Source organism: Rhodnius prolixus, unplaced genomic scaffold (genome assembly GCF_049639745.1).
Source record: "Rhodnius prolixus isolate KJV_2025 unplaced genomic scaffold, Rpr scaffold_3, whole genome shotgun sequence".
Lineage (NCBI taxonomy): Eukaryota > Metazoa > Arthropoda > Insecta > Hemiptera > Reduviidae > Rhodnius > Rhodnius prolixus.
The window spans coordinates 4,044,732-4,062,787 of record NW_027411603.1 but is presented as its reverse complement, the minus strand read 5'-3'; the positions used below and the strand labels follow the sequence as shown (position 1 = coordinate 4,062,787).

The following is an 18,056-nucleotide window of genomic DNA, read 5'->3' as shown; positions in this document are numbered from 1 at the left end:
ACAATATCAATTTCGAAAAAAAAAAAATCACCTGATACAAAATTAAAATTGGGTAAAAGTACATTAAAAATGGAGTAAAACACCACCAACCGGGTAGTACTTTCCTTTCTGATGTTACGATTATTTCAGTTATTTTTGAGAAATTCCGGATTTTCACCTAATGCTAATCAACGCATGATATCCGGATTCAAGGGTATCTACTTCCGTTTTATAAACTAAATTTTCGAAATAAGCTTCACGTTTTAATAATTACAGCAGAAGCATAAACAAGTGTATTTTTTTTTTAAATAATAAAATAACCTTTCTTTCACAAATAACCCTACAGGTTATCTTACAATAACTTTGGAATTTTAATAACTGAAGATTGAAATGTGTGAAAATGTTCCTTGGATCGTACATTAAAAAAAAGGATGCTGTATTATGTATGTATGACATATGACAGGAAATTTTTAAAAACCGAACCCAGAAGAATTCGTAACTACTAAAAGATGGGAGTTTTATAAAATTCTTCATGCACCTTGTTTTAAGCATATCTTCTATGCCGCATTATAAAGTAAAAAAAGTAAAGTAATCGACTATTTTTTCAAGCGGGGCTTAACGTCCAACTACCAATTAGGTGTCGTGGACGGAGGCGAATAGCAAACGTACTTTACTATTTCTCATATAACCATTAAATAAAATCCAAGGCCAAGACCGGGAATCGAACCTACTAAACCGACAATAGATATTTAGCTTTGCAGGTCTCACCTCTTAACCCAGTCGGCTACCGTGGCGCCTACCACGATATAAAAATTGATGTATTTGTAGATTAAAAAAAAAAAAAAAATGTACACAACAACCTCAACTAATCAAAACTGTACTCACCAAGATTTTAACACCCATTTTGATGATACCCATCTCAAAACGACTGTGTACACAAGTACTTTAATCTTCTGCTGGTTTAAAAAAAAAAAACATTCTTGCCCAATTTTCGTCCTTTCCGTACAACTACATTTGCACACACTATGTTAGGCCATAATCCTATTCACTTAGATTATTGGTCGTCCGACAGTTAAAGCCTAATCCACAAGAAATGATAAAATTATCAGACCAATTTACCAACATTTTTTGAAATCTTAAGAAAAGCACTCTGTTCAATTGAAAATCTTATTGACCGCAAATTAATAGTTCCGTACTAATTTTGGCAGAACTTCACAATTAACAAGAATTATTAAATAAATTAATTAAAGTAAACAAAAAAAAGTTTTATTAATATTAAAATCCATCACACAAAAAGAATATCAATTTTATTTACAATAATACGTGATATTTATTTACAATATATTATCACTTCCATTTTTATTTCTTTTTAGGTAATTGAAAAAATTTATTGTCCTTGAAAATGATTAAAAAAATTAATAAAATTTATCTTAATTTAATAAAACAAAGCATTTTTCAAAAATGAACAGCTCTTAAATTAATTTTCACTAATATGATTTTTGTTTGTTTTTTTTTCAAATAAACAATAATGTAAAAAACAGAGAAATATACATTTTACGTTGAAAATGTAAAAATATATATATCTATAAAAAGAAGAAACGAAAAAAACCTTTTAAAATCAGAAATAAGAAGTCTTGATAATGAAGTACGCTGATCTGTATTTAGTCACTCTCCTACAACCAAAGTCAGATTTATTGAAGAAGTTATAGAAAACACAATAAATGTTCAATATATATGTATACATTTTTTTTTCTGCAATCGTTTCAATAATTCAGAAGACAAACTTTAAATATAAGACTAAAAAGGTAATTATTACGTAGATTATTGAATTTTGAATTCTGGATTAACTTTAATTGTAGAAGTGTAAAAATTAATAACCAAAATTAATTCTTAAAATTTCTAAGGTATCAATTATTTTTTTGTATATTGGCGATTACTTACAATTAATTGTTTCCATAATGGGTAATGTCATCGTTTATTAATGGTTACCATTATTAGTAAAGTTTCAAGTATGTTATCTATTAGCTTTCTACAATAGATTTAAATTTAAGAAGGGTGCTTTCACAAAAACATTCATCAAAGCCGCGTCGTACTTATCACAACACCGTGAAGTGGCTTCCATTATGTAAGGTTTCTTTTAGGTTACAGAACAGGGGTGCCTACAATTTCAGATAATATTCAATATGGTTTTACTAGCTTATAATTTTAAATTTAGAATAGCATTTAACAACACTAAATTTAACAATCTATTAAATGTATAACATTATATTATTTTGTTTGAATGATTGATGCAATACGAAAACATTATAAGCACACACCAAGCAATAGTGCACAAAAAATGTGAACGAAATTTAATCTTCTCTCACTAAATTTTAGTATAATAATTGGCCTATTATTTAGCGATGGCAGAAAAAAATATTAATTACATTCAAGTTCAAAAAAAAAAAAGAAATTTTTACTCTGATAGCTTTGACATACCGTCGGGTCACAGTTAGCACAATGCCAGGAATATCCTCTTACTTTGGGAGACTTCTTCACTGGCGGATCCAAACATGCAAAATGAAATCCTTGTAAACATTCATCACATCTGAAAAAATAATAAATTGAATGCCTTTTTTTTTGTTTAATAGTCAATTTTATAAAAACATTAGCATGGATAGACCTAAGAAAAACGGTTATTTACGATTTTGAAGCAGATTAGCTACAAAGGCTGATCCAATACTAGCTATAAGATCTATATCGTAGCACAGTTAAGTGTCATGTACGACAAAGTAGCAGGAGTCTTTTCAAGTGTGAAAATTTGCTATTGTGTGTGAAATGATGAGCTTATGAATTTGTATAGTGAAGCTTTACATGTAACATATACATATTTGTTAAAACCAAAAAAATATGTGTCATACGGAACTCAAACACATGTTTAGGACGTCTTAACGTGATTCTTAAGCTTCGAAACTCGCAGGGACGTTATGTCTTTTAAAAAAAAAGTTATAGTTTTCCTGAAAAAGTACTGATTCACTTCCTGAATTTTCATCCCAGAAATGCAATCACTTGCCAACATTTCGCTAAACAAATTAGAGGTAATCCATACTGAGATTCCGGATTAAAATTTAGCTGCCACCCTTGGACTTTCTCTTCTTAGGAGCTTCTTACAGCTGACTGTCCGCTGATGAACAGTGCTGTCTGAAACGAGAGTACTGACTAAGGGACTGGCGAAGCATAAAAAAAGACTTCGACTGCAAATTAAAATAAAACAAACTGAAGGGAGCATTAATAAGATTCATCATAATGCCAAATTCCGTAGCTTCCTATCTCAACATAGTACTTAGAAAATGCTTACACACAATAAAATTGTTTCAAATTGTGAAGAGCAAAATAGGCGATCATTTTTTAACGACAATTTTTTCAACGAAGAAGGTGCTAATTCGAAAAGTACCATAAAATCAATAATATTCTTTTGCGTCTCCTTCATACATTATTTTTAATAAAGAAAATACACCAAAATATAGTAACGTTCTTACTAAAAACAAACTCTAGCCTAAAACAGATTTATACTCGTATTCATACATTTTGCAGACACCTGCTAAGCTAACACATTAAAAAATTAGAGATAAATCTTTTAGAATGCAGCGAATTTAGTTTTATTGAGTCACGACTAAAACCTAAATGTAAAATCTACTTCCAATAGGAGAAGTTCATCAAAATCTTATTAATTTAATGTAATATCAAAATTTAAATTTTCTGTGACTTTCCTTCTTTTTTATCATTGTAAAAATTCAATCATTTCTAAAACTTTTACGCTTGCAGCAAGCAGGTATTTAGTCAGAAAACACCATTTCCTTAATTGGACGGATTGCACCAATTCCTCTTAACACTGATGCAAAAAAAAAAAAAAAAAAAAAAAAACGCCTACCTTACTAGATTACTAGTAGTTCCTGGATTACTACATGTAGCACACGTTATGGATACTTCATCTTTCTTCTTCGGGATAGGTTTCAATAGCGATTGCGGAGTGGATGACGTTAGCTGTTGTTGTTCTGGTGTTAATGATAGTGTCCGAATCGTAGGAGATGGCGTCAAATTACTGCTTGGGGTAGCAACATACGAACTGCCCCCAGTTGGATGTGGTATAGATTTGAACTAAGTAAGAAAAACCAAAAAATATCTGTTACTTACACAATTTCCACAATTTCCACAAAAACAATACAATTCTCTAGAAAATAAATGTTAGGTATGAACAATAAACATGCAACTAACTGCTATGACGCTATCTAATTTTTCAAATTAAGACAACCGTCACATCTCTGAACTTCTCGGAAACAAATTTTACGTAAAATATTTTTTTAATAATAAAAAATTATTCTTTTTGACCATAGCAAAACATTGTAACATCCAATTTATTCAATAGTCCTAACATATCAAAATTTGAAAAAAGCTTATTTACACTACTATTCGTAATGGATTAAATTTAAGATTTGTATCAACCCTGCAAAACGTTTTTGCTGAGAGAATTAGAGCTTTAAAAAATTTCAACTATAATATTAAAAACAGTTGTGAAACTAAAAATTAAATTATGTTCTATTTTTTTTCTAAATTTCATTTTCCATCATCGGTCATTTTTATTGGAGAAATTTGACAAGTTTCCTTCTCAATTCTTTCTCTATACAGTAGAATTATTCATTGTAAATAGCAGTAACTAGACTTACACAAATTTTAAGACTCTGCCTCTGTTCAGTCTGTTGTTTACTGCGTTTATGTTTGTGCTTATGAGATCGACTGATAATTTCCGTATCGGGAGAATAACGATGGTGTTTTTCACGTCTCCGCTTCTTAACTCTGAATCCTTCTGGCTCTTCAGCTAAACCAAGAAGAAGTAAGGAGAAAATTAATATAAATTGACATCCTAGAGCATCCTAGTAAATAATCTGGTGTGGAAACTTACAAGACCCCATTCTCAAGATTCTAACTCATTAATTTTCTTCTAACGCGATTTGAACAATTAATTCAACCCCGCCTCTTTTAGCAGTACACAAAAGTAAGGGTCGTACCTTCCAATAATAATAATAATTATAATAATAAAAATAACAATAATAATAATAATAGACCCTTAGATTTTCTCTTCCTAGGAGCTTCTTACGGCTCACTGTCCGGTGATGGACAGTGTTGTCTGTAACGAGAGAACACTGTCCGGAGGCCGGCAGTGCACTGGAAAAAGCTCCGGGCGCTAATGACCTCAGCTGTTGATGCGCCAAAAAAAAAAAAAAATAGTAATAATGGCACTTAAAAGGAAAACTAATCACCCCTCCTCACATAAGTAGCCTTAATTTAATTTCCCGGAAAACAATGTTTTCAAAAAAATACTGAAAAATCTTTGATTAACTGGCACTATCGGTCAGCCGATTTTCTTCCTATTTGGAAATGTAGTTTCAAAATTAACTCATATTATTATTATACTCGCATAGCTATCAAGACAGTACAATAATCAGTAACAGTAACAGTACTGTTACAGTAACAGAGAAAAGCCAACCAACCCCTTTTTTAAACCACCCTTAATGGAATTTCTTCCAGGAAAATGTTCGAAACAAAACTGCAAAACTATTTAAGTGCAACAATTACACAAGTTTGAAAAAAGTCGTTTTGAGAAAATCTTAAAAATAAAAATGAACAATCTTTTCAATAAAGTTGTACATTCGGTATATTGATTTTCGCTAAAACCTTATTGTTACATTCTTAGTTAGCAGTTAAGCGAAACTTTCAACTTTCAATGTCTTGCAATTTTTGGTTTGTGAGTTATAGCGAATACGGACAAGAGAACGACAGACACACGGTTAAAATACCCTTCATCCTATATAAAAATATTTCACAATTTTGTCTGTTTCAAGATGATAAAATTAGTAAAGAAACCCAAATAAAGACCTTAATAAGAAAATGAATAACAAACTAACCAGTAGGCGTGTCAGCATTTGATTCTCCCTGCGGAGTAGTTATGGAAGTGTCGGTCACCATCGGCACCAGATCTTCACCAGAAGGTGAGCCAGTTTTAGCATACTATAGAAAGAATTTATTTGTTTCTTATATTTAAGAACAAAAAAAAAAAAAAAAACATATTTTTACGCATACTTCCTTCCTAAAAAAAAACTTGCCTGATCCGATGATGAATCTCCATTACCATTGTCCTTATGTCTCAACTTTCTGGGAGCTTCGGGATCAACAGCTTCACGATCTGACTGGTCGCTATCTTTATCACATTCAGAACATTGCCTACAAGTAGAAGAAGAAGTAAGTGTAAGAGATGGCATTATGCTGCACTAGCACAGCATGTAAAGTAGCGATAAGTCTTTATCTTTCAGAGACTTAATGCAAGCAAAGCAAGAAATAACTGCACAGTGTTAAGATTTCACTGTTTCAAACGAAACCAAAATTCAACTCTCAATATCTCGTTTCCTACTCGAATGATTTTTACGAAATTTTATACAACTATAGACAATAGTAGTCTCCATATACAGGTAAAATATAAACAAAATCTATCGAGTAGTTTTCGAGATATTTGAAGTTAAAGATTTTACTGTTTCAAACAAAAACCAAAATTTAACTCTTAATATCTCGTTTCTTACTCGACAGATTTTTACGAAATTTTATACAATTATAGACAATAGTAGTCTCTATGTACAGGTAAAATGTAAACAAAATATACCGAGTAGTTATCGAGATATTTGAAGTTAAAGATTTCACTGTTTCAAACGAGACCAAAATTTAACTCTTAATATCTCGTTTCCTGCTCGACAGATTTTTACGAAATTTTATACAATTATAGACAATAGTAGTCTCCATGTACAGGTAAAATATAAACAAAATCTATCGAGCAGTTTTCGAGATATTTGAAGTTAAAGATTTCACTGTTTCAAACAAAAACCAAAATTTAACTCTAAATATCTCATTTCCTACTCGACAGATTTTTACGAAATTTTATACAATTATAGACAACAGTTGTCTCCATATACAGGTGAAATATAAACAAAATCTATCGAGTAGTTTTTGAGATATTTGAAGTTAAAGATTTCACTGTTTCAAACGAGACCAAAATTTAACTCTAAATATCTCGTTTCCTGCTCGACAGATTTTTACGAAATTTTATAAAATTATAGACAACAGTTGTCTCTATATATAGGTAAAATATAAAAAAAACCTATCGAGTAGTTTTCGATATATTTGAAGTTAAATATTTCACTGTTTCAAACGAAACCAAAATTCAACTCTAAATATCTCGTTTCATACTCGACAGATTTTTACGAAATTTTATAAAATTATAGACAACAGTTGTCTCCATATACAGGTGAAATATAAACAAAATCTATCGAGTAGTTTTCGATATATTTGAAGTTAAAGATTTCACTGTTTCAAACGAAACCAAAATTCAACTCTAAATATCTCGTTTCACACTCGACAGATTTTTACGAATTTCTATACAATTATAGACAATAGTTGTCTCTATATATAGGTAAAATATAAACAAAATCTATCGAGTAGCTTTCGAGATATTTGAAGTTAACGATTTCAATGTTTCAAAGGAAACCAAAATTCAACTCTAAATATCTCGTTTCATACTCGACAGATTTTTACGAAATTTTATAAAATTATAGACAACAGTTGTCTCCATATACAGGTGAAATATAAACAAAATCTATCGAGTAGTTTTCGATATATTTGAAGTTAAAGATTTCACTGTTTCAAACGAAACCAAAATTCAACTCTAAATATCTCGTTTCATACTCGACAGATTTTTACGAAATTTTATAAAATTATAGACAACAGTTGTCTCCATATACAGGTGAAATATAAACAAAATCTATCGAGTAGTTTTCGATATATTTGAAGTTAAAGATTTCACTGTTTCAAAAGAAACCAAAATTCAACTCTAAATATCTCGTTTCATACTCGACAGATTTTTACGAAATTTTATAAAATTATAGACAACAGTTGTCTCCATATACAGGTGAAATATAAACAAAATCTATCGAGTAGTTTTCGATATATTTGAAGTTAAAGATTTCACTGTTTCAAACGAAACCAAAATTCAACTCTAAATATCTCGTTTCACACTCGACAGATTTTTACGAATTTCTATACAATTATAGACAATAGTTGTCTCCATATACAGGTGAAATATAAACAAAATCTATCGAGTAGTTTTCGATATATTTGAAGTTAAAGATTTCACTGTTTCAAAAGAAACCAAAATTCAACTCTAAATATCTCGTTTCATACTCGACAGATTTTTACGAAATTTTATAAAATTATAGACAACAGTTGTCTCCATATACAGGTGAAATATAAACAAAATCTATCGAGTAGTTTTCGATATATTTGAAGTTAAAGATTTCACTGTTTCAAACGAAACCAAAATTCAACTCTAAATATCTCGTTTCATACTCGACAGATTTTTACGAAATTTTATAAAATTATAGACAACAGTTGTCTCCATATACAGGTGAAATATAAACAAAATCTATCGAGTAGTTTTCGATATATTTGAAGTTAAAGATTTCACTGTTTCAAAAGAAACCAAAATTCAACTCTAAATATCTCGTTTCATACTCGACAGATTTTTACGAAATTTTATACAATTATAGACAACAGTTGTCTCCATATACAGGTGAAATATAAACAAAATCTATCGAGTAGTTTTCGATATATTTGAAGTTAAAGATTTCACTGTTTCAAAAGAAACCAAAATTCAACTCCAAATATCTCGTTTCATACTCGACAGATTTTTACGAAATTTTATACAATTATAGACAACAGTTGTCTCCATATACAGGTGAAATATAAACAAAATCTATCGAGTAGTTTTCGATATATTTGAAGTTAAAGATTTCACTGTTTCAAAAGAAACCAAAATTCAACTCTAAATATCTCGTTTCATGCTCGACAGATTTTTACGAAATTTTATACAATTATAGACAACAGTTGTCTCCATATACAGGTGAAATATAAACAAAATCTATCGAGTAGTTTTCGATATATTTGAAGTTAAAGATTTCACTGTTTCAAAAGAAACCAAAATTCAACTCCAAATATCTCGTTTCATACTCGACAGATTTTTACGAAATTTTATACAATTATTAGGTAATCAATTATATTACTGGTGCATGCAAGTAGTTTGGGTTATCGAGTAACTAGAGGGCTCATTCTCTGGTACATACCAATCAAACCTATTTAAACTCGATTATGTTTAATGAGCTCACTATAGATTTAGATTATTTACGTTTCAGTGGAATTAAGTTTTCTTTGGTATCAACCAAAATGTTTCTGGATTCTGGAAAAAAAACTAATTACCATACTATGCATGCTACTGAGGTGTAGCAAAATCATGAATTCTTTTACTCCTAAACAGGAGTAAGAGACCTTTGTAGTGTTTGTTTTCTCGAAGATGCTAAGAAAAGGGAATGGAGCATTTCCTCAATCCAAGATATGTGTTATACAATCCTGAATTTATGGGATCCCAACAAATTACTCTTGGTGACTGTTGGTACACTGAACGATTAAGTGGCAAGCTTTTCTATCAGAATTGGACATTACACTGAAACAGCTGAGAATAGAAAAGAGCTAAATTCAACTAATTTTTTTGAATTAATATGCCAGAGCTTTGGAAGATATTCTTAAGTAAAATTTTCTTTTAGAAAGATTTGAGATGAAAATGGCCAGATGGGGTAAAAAACATGTGCACTGCTAGTATGGAATTTATTCTTATGGGACTTAGTACAATCTTAAATCACAGAACATATAACTAGGCTTACCATACGTTCCGGTTTGACCGGGATGGTCCCGGTTTGAGATCCCTGTCCCGGCGTCCCGGTCAAACTTGACCAACACCAACACCCCGGCCGATCGTTCCCCGCGCCCATTTATTAATATGTTTTCAGTTCTTAATAATTTTGCGTCCCGGTTTGGCTATATATGACTAATGTAAGTTTAAATTATTGAAAACTGGGCAAAGTTTATCCTGCAAAGCTAAACAGTAAGTAATACTTCAGCAGCCGAAAATTTATAAACTTTTAACTTATTTCAATTATTGCAATAAAATGCAAAAGTCTAAAAAAAAATAATTAAAATTTTACAAACCATCCCATTTGCTTAGTTTTCCTCGGCATCCTGGTTAATGGTGGATTTAGACAACCAAGATGATAAAACTTGTGGCAAGTATCACATTTTGCTAATAAGTGTTGATCTTGTTTCCCAAAACACAATCCACAGCTGTTGTTTAAAGCGGTAGCTGAACAAACAAAAAATCAAATTGCAATAAATCGATTAAAATACTGATGGGAATAACTTCAAAGCTTTGTTTTATTTACAACACTGTACACCATTTTTTGGGTAGTTTAAGAAAGATTTCAAGCACTGCACAAAAGCAACCCTTTTTTAAAAAAATGAATAGCTTGTTTGTAATTATAATAGTAATTATACAATTGCTAGCAAAAAAATGTAAGCCCAAAACACAATAGATAGAAAGAATAAGTAAGCAGAAAATATTCAGATTAGTGCGACGTATTCTTACTCTTTTTTAAAACATTCATTCCTAGGATTTGAATCATGCTTTATTTAAGTATAGCCTAACAATAACCTTACTACTTTTAATTGAAAAAAAAATAAAATAAGCCATTCATTCAGTTCAATAAATATATTGATACTACGCTACCCTTCTTCCAATAAATAATTCTTACATTATCCGTCACATAACATAATAACAGCATGCTAAACTTCTTAGCTATATAATTTTACTAGAGCAGACAAAGCAAAAAAAACTTATAAATAAATTATTCAGGAACGCAAGAAGGTAAAGGTGTGTGAAAAGCATTAAAAAAAAAAAAAAAGCAAAGCAAAGCAAGGATCAGTTTTGGAAGTGTTTTTCCAAGGAATGGCAAAAGTGTAAAAAATACCTGTCCTAACAGGCGAAGCACCTGATGGTGCAGGTACCTGTGGATTGGTTAGACCTGGCTTCCTGATCGCAGTGACACTACCACCTAATTAAGAGAGAGAGAGAGAAAAAAAAACAGAATCAACATAAAAGACTTTTTCTTTTTTAAAGAAATCTTTACACAATCAGGAGGTAGGGGAGATAAAATGGACATAAAAATTCAAGACTATGAAGCGTCAGGAAAAACAAAAATTAAAAAAATCCTGAATGAAAATACTTGCAGTATTTTTCTCGCTGATAATTATAATAATCATTAATTGATTATTTTTTCTTTTCTAATTGATAAATTAATTCGACGGACAGTAATAACTCACATGATTTTATTACTTTGTTCGTAAAATATAAAAAATATAGCGCGAAAATAAAAATACGACAAGAAATTCTTGATATTAAATTGAAAAAAAGGTTATAAAACTACTGAATTTATTCAGTAAAATTGCACTTTCGCTGTAATGATGCTTCAAATTTAGTATTTTAATTACATATTAAATTTTTATTTATATTTTAAATGAATATCGTACAATACATTACACTTAAATGACTCTGAAGGAAGCCTAATCTTACTACCTCATCCTGAGAACTGCCTTAAGAAGCGGTTTCCCTGAGAAAATGATTTTTATTTCTTCATATTGTGTTTCCTGTGGAAGAAAAATTTCTGACATGCACCAAATGATATTCAACTATTTTGAATGGAAGAAGGCTGGCGCATCGAATGCTCAGACCGACTGCGAGATGGAGCTCAAAGGGATGTTAACAAAAAAGATGTTAGAGTAAAGAAACATTTGGAGATATTTATTGTATATAACATTTATCGACCAATTTATTCGAGAGCTTCATGCGGAGTCCATGTGAACCCAAATATGGGGGGAAAAGTTGAGTAAAGAAGCTATAGAGACTTGTCAGTGATGCTGAACTCCTACATTGATCTCGGTAAATCAATGGGCGAGGGAATGGGCGGCAGAAATCGCTCTCTTTCTCCAGGTGAAGCTGAAGAAGAAGGAAAAGGTCTAGAGAACTATGTTCTCTGGAACAATCTCATTTCCAAGAGACTGAGACGATGTCTCGAATTGATCTAGATAACTGATTTCACATTCTTAAAGGATTTTTTTTTTACGGACACTATCGAATTAAAGGACACCTACAAAATAAAAACCTATAGAGGTCGCTTTGCATTGTACCTCCAATTAATTATAGAAAGACTATTTTCAAGAATACCGAATCAAATAACAATTGTTAATTCAATATCCAAATTTGTTACTAAAATATTTTTAATGAGATGTTTTACCTGTCATAAAATGTGACGGATGGAGTACTGGCCGACCCATTAAATCAAGATCCGGTAGCTTCTTATTTGGACAGAGAAAGGTAATCAAATCATAATAAACTTTGAGAGAATTTTTCAGTTCTTGATTTCTTGTCGTTTCTGCTGCGTTTTCTTTCACTGCCTTTAAAGTATAATAAATAATAAATATTTGCAAAAGTCGAAGTTCAGTTGAATCTAATCAAATAAAACAGTGATCAGAAATTTACTTTGTCTCGATCTTCTTCGATTTCACTTTGTTCATCTAGTAGTTTCGAATTTTCTTCAGTTAATTCTTTCAACTGTTTGCGCATTGTTGTTACCCTGACGTTTCTATCCAAATAGTAACCAATGAATTCGACACTATACAGAAAAAAAAAAAAAAAATAAGATCATAAGTTTGAGGAATTAGTGAGTCAACTTTCTGGAGCACAATAATTCTTAAACGTACACGGGGAAAGAGCTCGTAATTTTTATTATGTTCTCTAGGAGTGAAGAACAAAAGGCTATCTTTTTGCGATGTGAAGGTTTCTAACCTATAACCTAAGGAAAACCTTCTTCCACAACATCCTTTCTTCCAATTCATGAAGGACACAACAAATGTCCTAAACATTGAAGAAATAATCTTCCTTAAAGAAAACGTTTCTTTTAAGTATTTTCAAGTTAATGAGTTGTTCTGTTGCAGATTTATTTTATCAGAAAGGGAGCAGGAGCTCTGGACCCATGCCTCAGACGCATCGCTTATTCATGATTTAAAGTAGTACTTTGAATAGTCAAAATAGAAGTGCTAATTTCAATTCAAAAAAAAAACCTACCTGAACGCAGGTTGAATATTCCATCGTCTATGCACATCTGAAAGCGCTTCAACTTGGGCCTGTCTAAGTGCCCAACTTTCCGTGTCAACTCCACTAAGTTCCGCTTTTCGCCATAACGCTCGACATGCACTTGCACTAGATGTTAACAGTCTAGCCATTTTCTGAGTTGGTACTGTTTAAATAAAGAAACAAAAATTAATAAACATCATTTTAAAAGTTATATATTTCATATATTGTTCCCAGAAGTTTAGAGAGATTGATTTGCACTTTATGGAATTTTCATGGAACAAAGGTTTCAAATAAAATTTGCACATCTAGATATAAGCAATTAGTGTGCCAAGTTTAGAACATTTTGTCGAAATCTTTTGAACAAATAATAATAATAAAAATAATAATAAAATCTATAAATGCTACTACCTATTAAGAGATTTCTTCGCTAAGTTACTGTTCAGCCCATTAAAGGGTCCTCAAACGAAATATATTATAGTCTGAACTTCTAGCAAATTTTGATTTTTTGAGCCTTAGCGATTTTCAAACTTATTCGCTGACCGTTTTCAGGAAAATTAAAAGAAAATGAATAAATCAATAAATGGTATTTCCGATTAAGACATGTACATCATCAAGTCTCTATCGGATCCCATATTAGATTTTCCGGACACAATAACTAAAAAATATTAAGTAATACAGAGCTCCAAGCAAGATTTAGTTTGATAGATATAGTGTGGGTACACAAATTTTGCTAATAACCACTCTCTCACAAGTACCTCAATAGTTGTGTTTAGCAAATAATAACTCAACGAAGAAAATCTACTCAGATTTTAATACTTCCTCTATCTACCATGGTGGAGTACTAGAAGGGTAAAATATATTCTGGATTATTACATACCCCAAGGTTGTACTTTAGTTAAACGGGCATTTGTATATCTTTCTCTAGATTTTGCCAATCTTCTCTTAATTCTCAAAGAATCTTCATCATCTTCTTTTCTATGCTTCAATCTTTCTTCAGATCGCATTTGTAATGCCAGCCAATTTCTGCGCCTTTTCCTAGAGAAAGAAAGCATTTTTTTTTTTTAAAGGTGAACATAATTTATTTCAAAGGCTGTAAATTGAATTTGGAGTAATGATTCAGTAAAATTTACCTCAACAAGTTTTTATCTGTATGAAGTTTACAATGAGCGTAGAAAGGGTCTGCTTGATCAACTTCTTCAGAATGAGTTTCAGCTAGTAAACCTTCTCTCTGTCCACTTCAGAAGTTATTTTTAGAAATAAACAAACAAAAAATGAATTAAAATTAAAATGCATTTTCTTCTAAATATATAAAAAATAAATATTTTAAATTGAAAATGATGAGGTTGACGATCTAGAATACGTTCCTCTAATCCTAGTAACCAACCAAGTGGCTAGTGAAATCTCAGAGATCGGAAAATGACAGATTGAGATAAACATTCCATTGTGGCAGACACAGCTCCGCTTTAAATGCCTTCTAGGACGATATATCCCACTTCAACTAATTTAATTATCCTAGCGCTTTAGTGAAGTCCCAGGATGTGACAGTAACTTGGGTAATTCTCTGTTCTCTATTGCCGAAACAACCCAAAAGAGGTATATCCTCCTTTACTTGGAATTATTATAACTGAATCTCGGTATAAGTTCCATTCCCCACAGCATGGAAACTAGAGAACTTATTGTATCAACCCTTAGCTGATATAATAGCTACCATTCTAATTAAGTCAAGGATCTTTCCATTTGACTTCGTTTCAAAATCTGAACTCCTCTGAACCCAAAGAGCCAAAATTGCTATGCAATCAAGTAGGATGTAAGAAGTCGCTTTTTCCCATTCATGGCTAAGTCTGCTTCAGTAGTTCCAGGCACTACTCTGTGAAGATATTTTTTTAACCAATACTCTCTAAGTAACCAGTCATTCGATATATTTTATTACTGTACGGGTGCGCTTAAACTAAGAGCGTTTGTCATTAACGAATAGGAAAGGAAAAGAAATAAAACAGAAAAAACAAATGAATTATATGAAATAAAATAAATAAAAAAAATAATAATAAGTTTGTACATATTACAATATAATCAAAGTTAGCAATATGTAGTAATAAATATATAAAATGAAATTAGGAAATATATAAAAATAGTGAAAAGTTCGGTTCTGTTCGCTCGGTTTGTGCAAACACATTTATTATGTTTATTTTTGTTTGTATGTAAGTTTTGTTGATTTCTTAGTTCGAAGTATTATGTATTGATTTAGTTAGCTTATTTTGTAGGCTAGTGCACGCATAATTGTGGCTCATTTTTTGTATGTAATTTGTCAGCTGTATATTAATTTAGGAGTAACCATTTATTGTAAATCTGTGCAACTCCCACTGTGTACCTTATGGTTATAACAGTTGTAAAATATAAATAAAAATAAGTAACCAGTCATTAAAGTGGTTCTAACTAACTTCAGCCCTGATTGAGTTGAACTTGTGCACGTAGATTGAAGACGTAAAAAAGGCTAATTCGAGAAAGTACATGCATGAGAATGAGGAAGAAAACCGAGAGTGTTCTAGCTGAGTAAGGGAATGTGTCCTTAGAAGGCTTAAAAGAAGAAACAGACCTAGAATGCGCAAAAAGACGTTGTAAAACTCATAAAATAAAGTAAAAAATCTTTGTATTTAAACTTACCAAGTAACATGAAAATAAGTTTTACACATTCCCGCATCACAACCTACAGTCACACCAGTTCTTGCAAATCTTTGATCTTGACACAAACTGCAAGCTTTGCCACCCCATTTGGAGTAGGCCATTTCAAACAGGGTAACATTCTGTAATTTGTCCACTTCGGCAAATGCAACGCCAGGCATATAGAGTGCACAGACTAAATGAACCCATTTACCAACATCCGTTTCTTTAAAGATTCCACCTGTAAAAGATTGGGATTGTAAGAATTTATCACAAAACTATGGGCTAGTGTAAATAAAATTATCTAAAAACTCTGAGGTACTAATAACAACAATACAGCAACATCATTTTTAAAAACAAAACATTGATTCGGTTTATAGCAATATATATAATACGATATCACATTAATCTTTAGTCTGAAGAACAAAGGTTGAAAAAGGCAACTTGCGAAATAGGCAGGTTATCTGCCCACTGTATAAATGGATCACACTTAAGTTTCAAGCCCAATTTGAGCTATATTCAAGTCAAAAATTCAAAATTATAGGCTTCCAAATAACCTCTCTTGGTTTTCGTACATGGGCACAGGATTAAAATGGAATCCTTAGACTAAAAAGACAAGAAACTAACACGATGATTCACATTTTTCGTCAGAGTTCAAATCGCAACTTAAATAAAAGATTCTGTATTTTTATAATTATTAGAAACCGTTTGTTCAGACGGTGTTGAGGTTAAAACTCCCTAAGCTTTCATTACTTACAGTCAATTCTTTATGCTTCTTTGTATCTCACATTTATTTTGCCTTGAACACTTTTGCACAAATAACAAGCATTTTCAAGAACAGTTAGTACAAGAACTATTAGTTTATAATCTAGTGAAAACTCCGTTTCTTTAAATTTCATTCTACTTCAAGGTCACTCCTATTATTTAATAGAACTCCTTTTCACTTCAGCAACACTAGGTTATCCTCCAAGTAGACTGAAGGGAAAACGCTCTCAATCTAAAATTCCCCGATACTTTGCCACCATATAACGTATTATTTGATGCAAATGTTGCACTGGTAAATTCAAATAAAATTATAGAGGAAAATCTATGGCAATCAGTTTGTGTAACATGCGGAACTCCCTTCTTACTATAAACGAAAGTCAGAATGTAATAAAATTACTTACCTGGATTGGGACATAGTTCACAATCAGGTCTATCAAGCCCCGCTTTACAGGAATCACAAAACCAAGGTGTTGTCGGACATGGGGAATCTGTACTACATACACTGTCAGAATCTTGTACACCATAACAACCTTAAACAATATTTCAAGAAAACATTAATATAAAGCGCTTAGCAATTACAAAACAGATCAAATAAAAATATTTACCTTCATGAACGGTCACACCACAACTATCACATTCAATTATTTCATTAGTAGCATCACTCCTATCTCCGAGACATACAGTACAAATCATTATTTTCATAGCATCTTTTGGATTAAACTAAAAATTATTCAAAATTAATATTATAAAACGAAATTATTAATGCATTAAAAACAGAATGACTTAATCTAATAGCAAGCAAGCAATATCTTACGTGTAACCAACTATTGTTTACACAAGAGCAAATAAACAAATAATTATAAAAACTAACCTGTTTTTTCTTAGGACTGTTTGAAGTGCTTACACTTTCAAAAGGTTTTGCCTCATTTAACGATTCACCTTGTTCACTATCACTGGAAATATTACCGGTATCTCCAGTTGAATCTGCATCAACATCTGAAGAATCTTAATAAAATATTAAATGTAGAGCTTGTAAAAAAAAACGAACACCACGAGCTTCTCATCCAATTTTATCAGTTTTACTAACCAGAAGAATTAGCATCAACATTAGAATCCAAAGAATCATCATCTGATTCATCACAATGATCTTCAATTCTAAAATCACTATCATCAGAACTTTCACCTAAATCTTCAAAATCAAACAATGCTTGAGCGGGCTTAACTTTTCTTTTGGTGGGATCTCGTTCCACTAAAGTATATTCATTATAATGATTAGTGAATGGACTTCGTTAGTGTGTCTACATTATAAATGTTTAAACGGTAAACTAATATTACCAAAGTACTTACTTGTTTCTTTTTTAACACCAAACAATAGACACGGTGATTATTATCCACAGGTAGAAGCAAAAATTCGAAAACTTCAAAACAATTCGAAATATGCCGGCTTTAATTAATGAAAAATAACTTTGTCAGTCACATGACCAGCGTTACGCAGTGCAGTTCAACCCACATACACTTACAACCCCAACGCACAAGCACAATGTAGGTAGGTGGAGTA

At 31.3% G+C, this 18,056-nt stretch overlaps 1 protein-coding gene across 3 annotated transcripts; it reads right to left on the bottom strand.

The window, feature by feature from the left end:
• Nucleotides 1-1,269: 1,269 nt before the first annotated feature.
• Nucleotides 1,270-18,022, bottom strand: LOC141452491 (PHD finger protein 14). Of its 3 annotated transcripts, XR_012457430.1 has the most exons (20): nucleotides 17,846-18,022; nucleotides 17,586-17,747; nucleotides 17,370-17,503; nucleotides 17,104-17,218; nucleotides 16,900-17,028; nucleotides 15,737-15,974; nucleotides 14,206-14,310; nucleotides 13,953-14,110; nucleotides 13,067-13,238; nucleotides 12,482-12,614; nucleotides 12,237-12,396; nucleotides 10,914-10,997; nucleotides 10,099-10,249; nucleotides 6,120-6,237; nucleotides 5,922-6,024; nucleotides 4,683-4,834; nucleotides 3,890-4,116; nucleotides 2,458-2,566; nucleotides 1,921-2,138; nucleotides 1,270-1,652 (listed from the first exon to the last, which is right to left on the bottom strand). XR_012457430.1 is itself a non-coding variant. In XM_074124689.1 (19 exons), coding segments are annotated over exons 1-19 (2,463 nt in total). In that variant the 5' UTR covers nucleotides 17,847-18,021; the 3' UTR covers nucleotides 1,270-1,640. The 3 variants fall into 3 exon arrangements, 1 of the variants encoding a protein (XP_073980790.1); XR_012457431.1 differs by lacking the exon at nucleotides 10,914-10,997; XM_074124689.1 differs by lacking the exon at nucleotides 1,921-2,138 and having other exon boundaries at nucleotides 17,846-18,021.
• Between the last annotated feature and the right edge of the window lie 34 nt (nucleotides 18,023-18,056).

Coding starts and splice junctions, on each gene's coding strand:
- LOC141452491 (XM_074124689.1), bottom strand. Junction 15,975..16,899: donor TGAACTATGTCCCAATCCAG/GTAAGTAATTTT, acceptor AATCTTTTACAG/GTGGAATCTTTAAAGAAACG. Junction 2,567..3,889: donor ACTACTAGTAATCTAGTAAG/GTAGGCGTTTTT, acceptor TTATTTTTTCAG/ATGTGATGAATGTTTACAAG.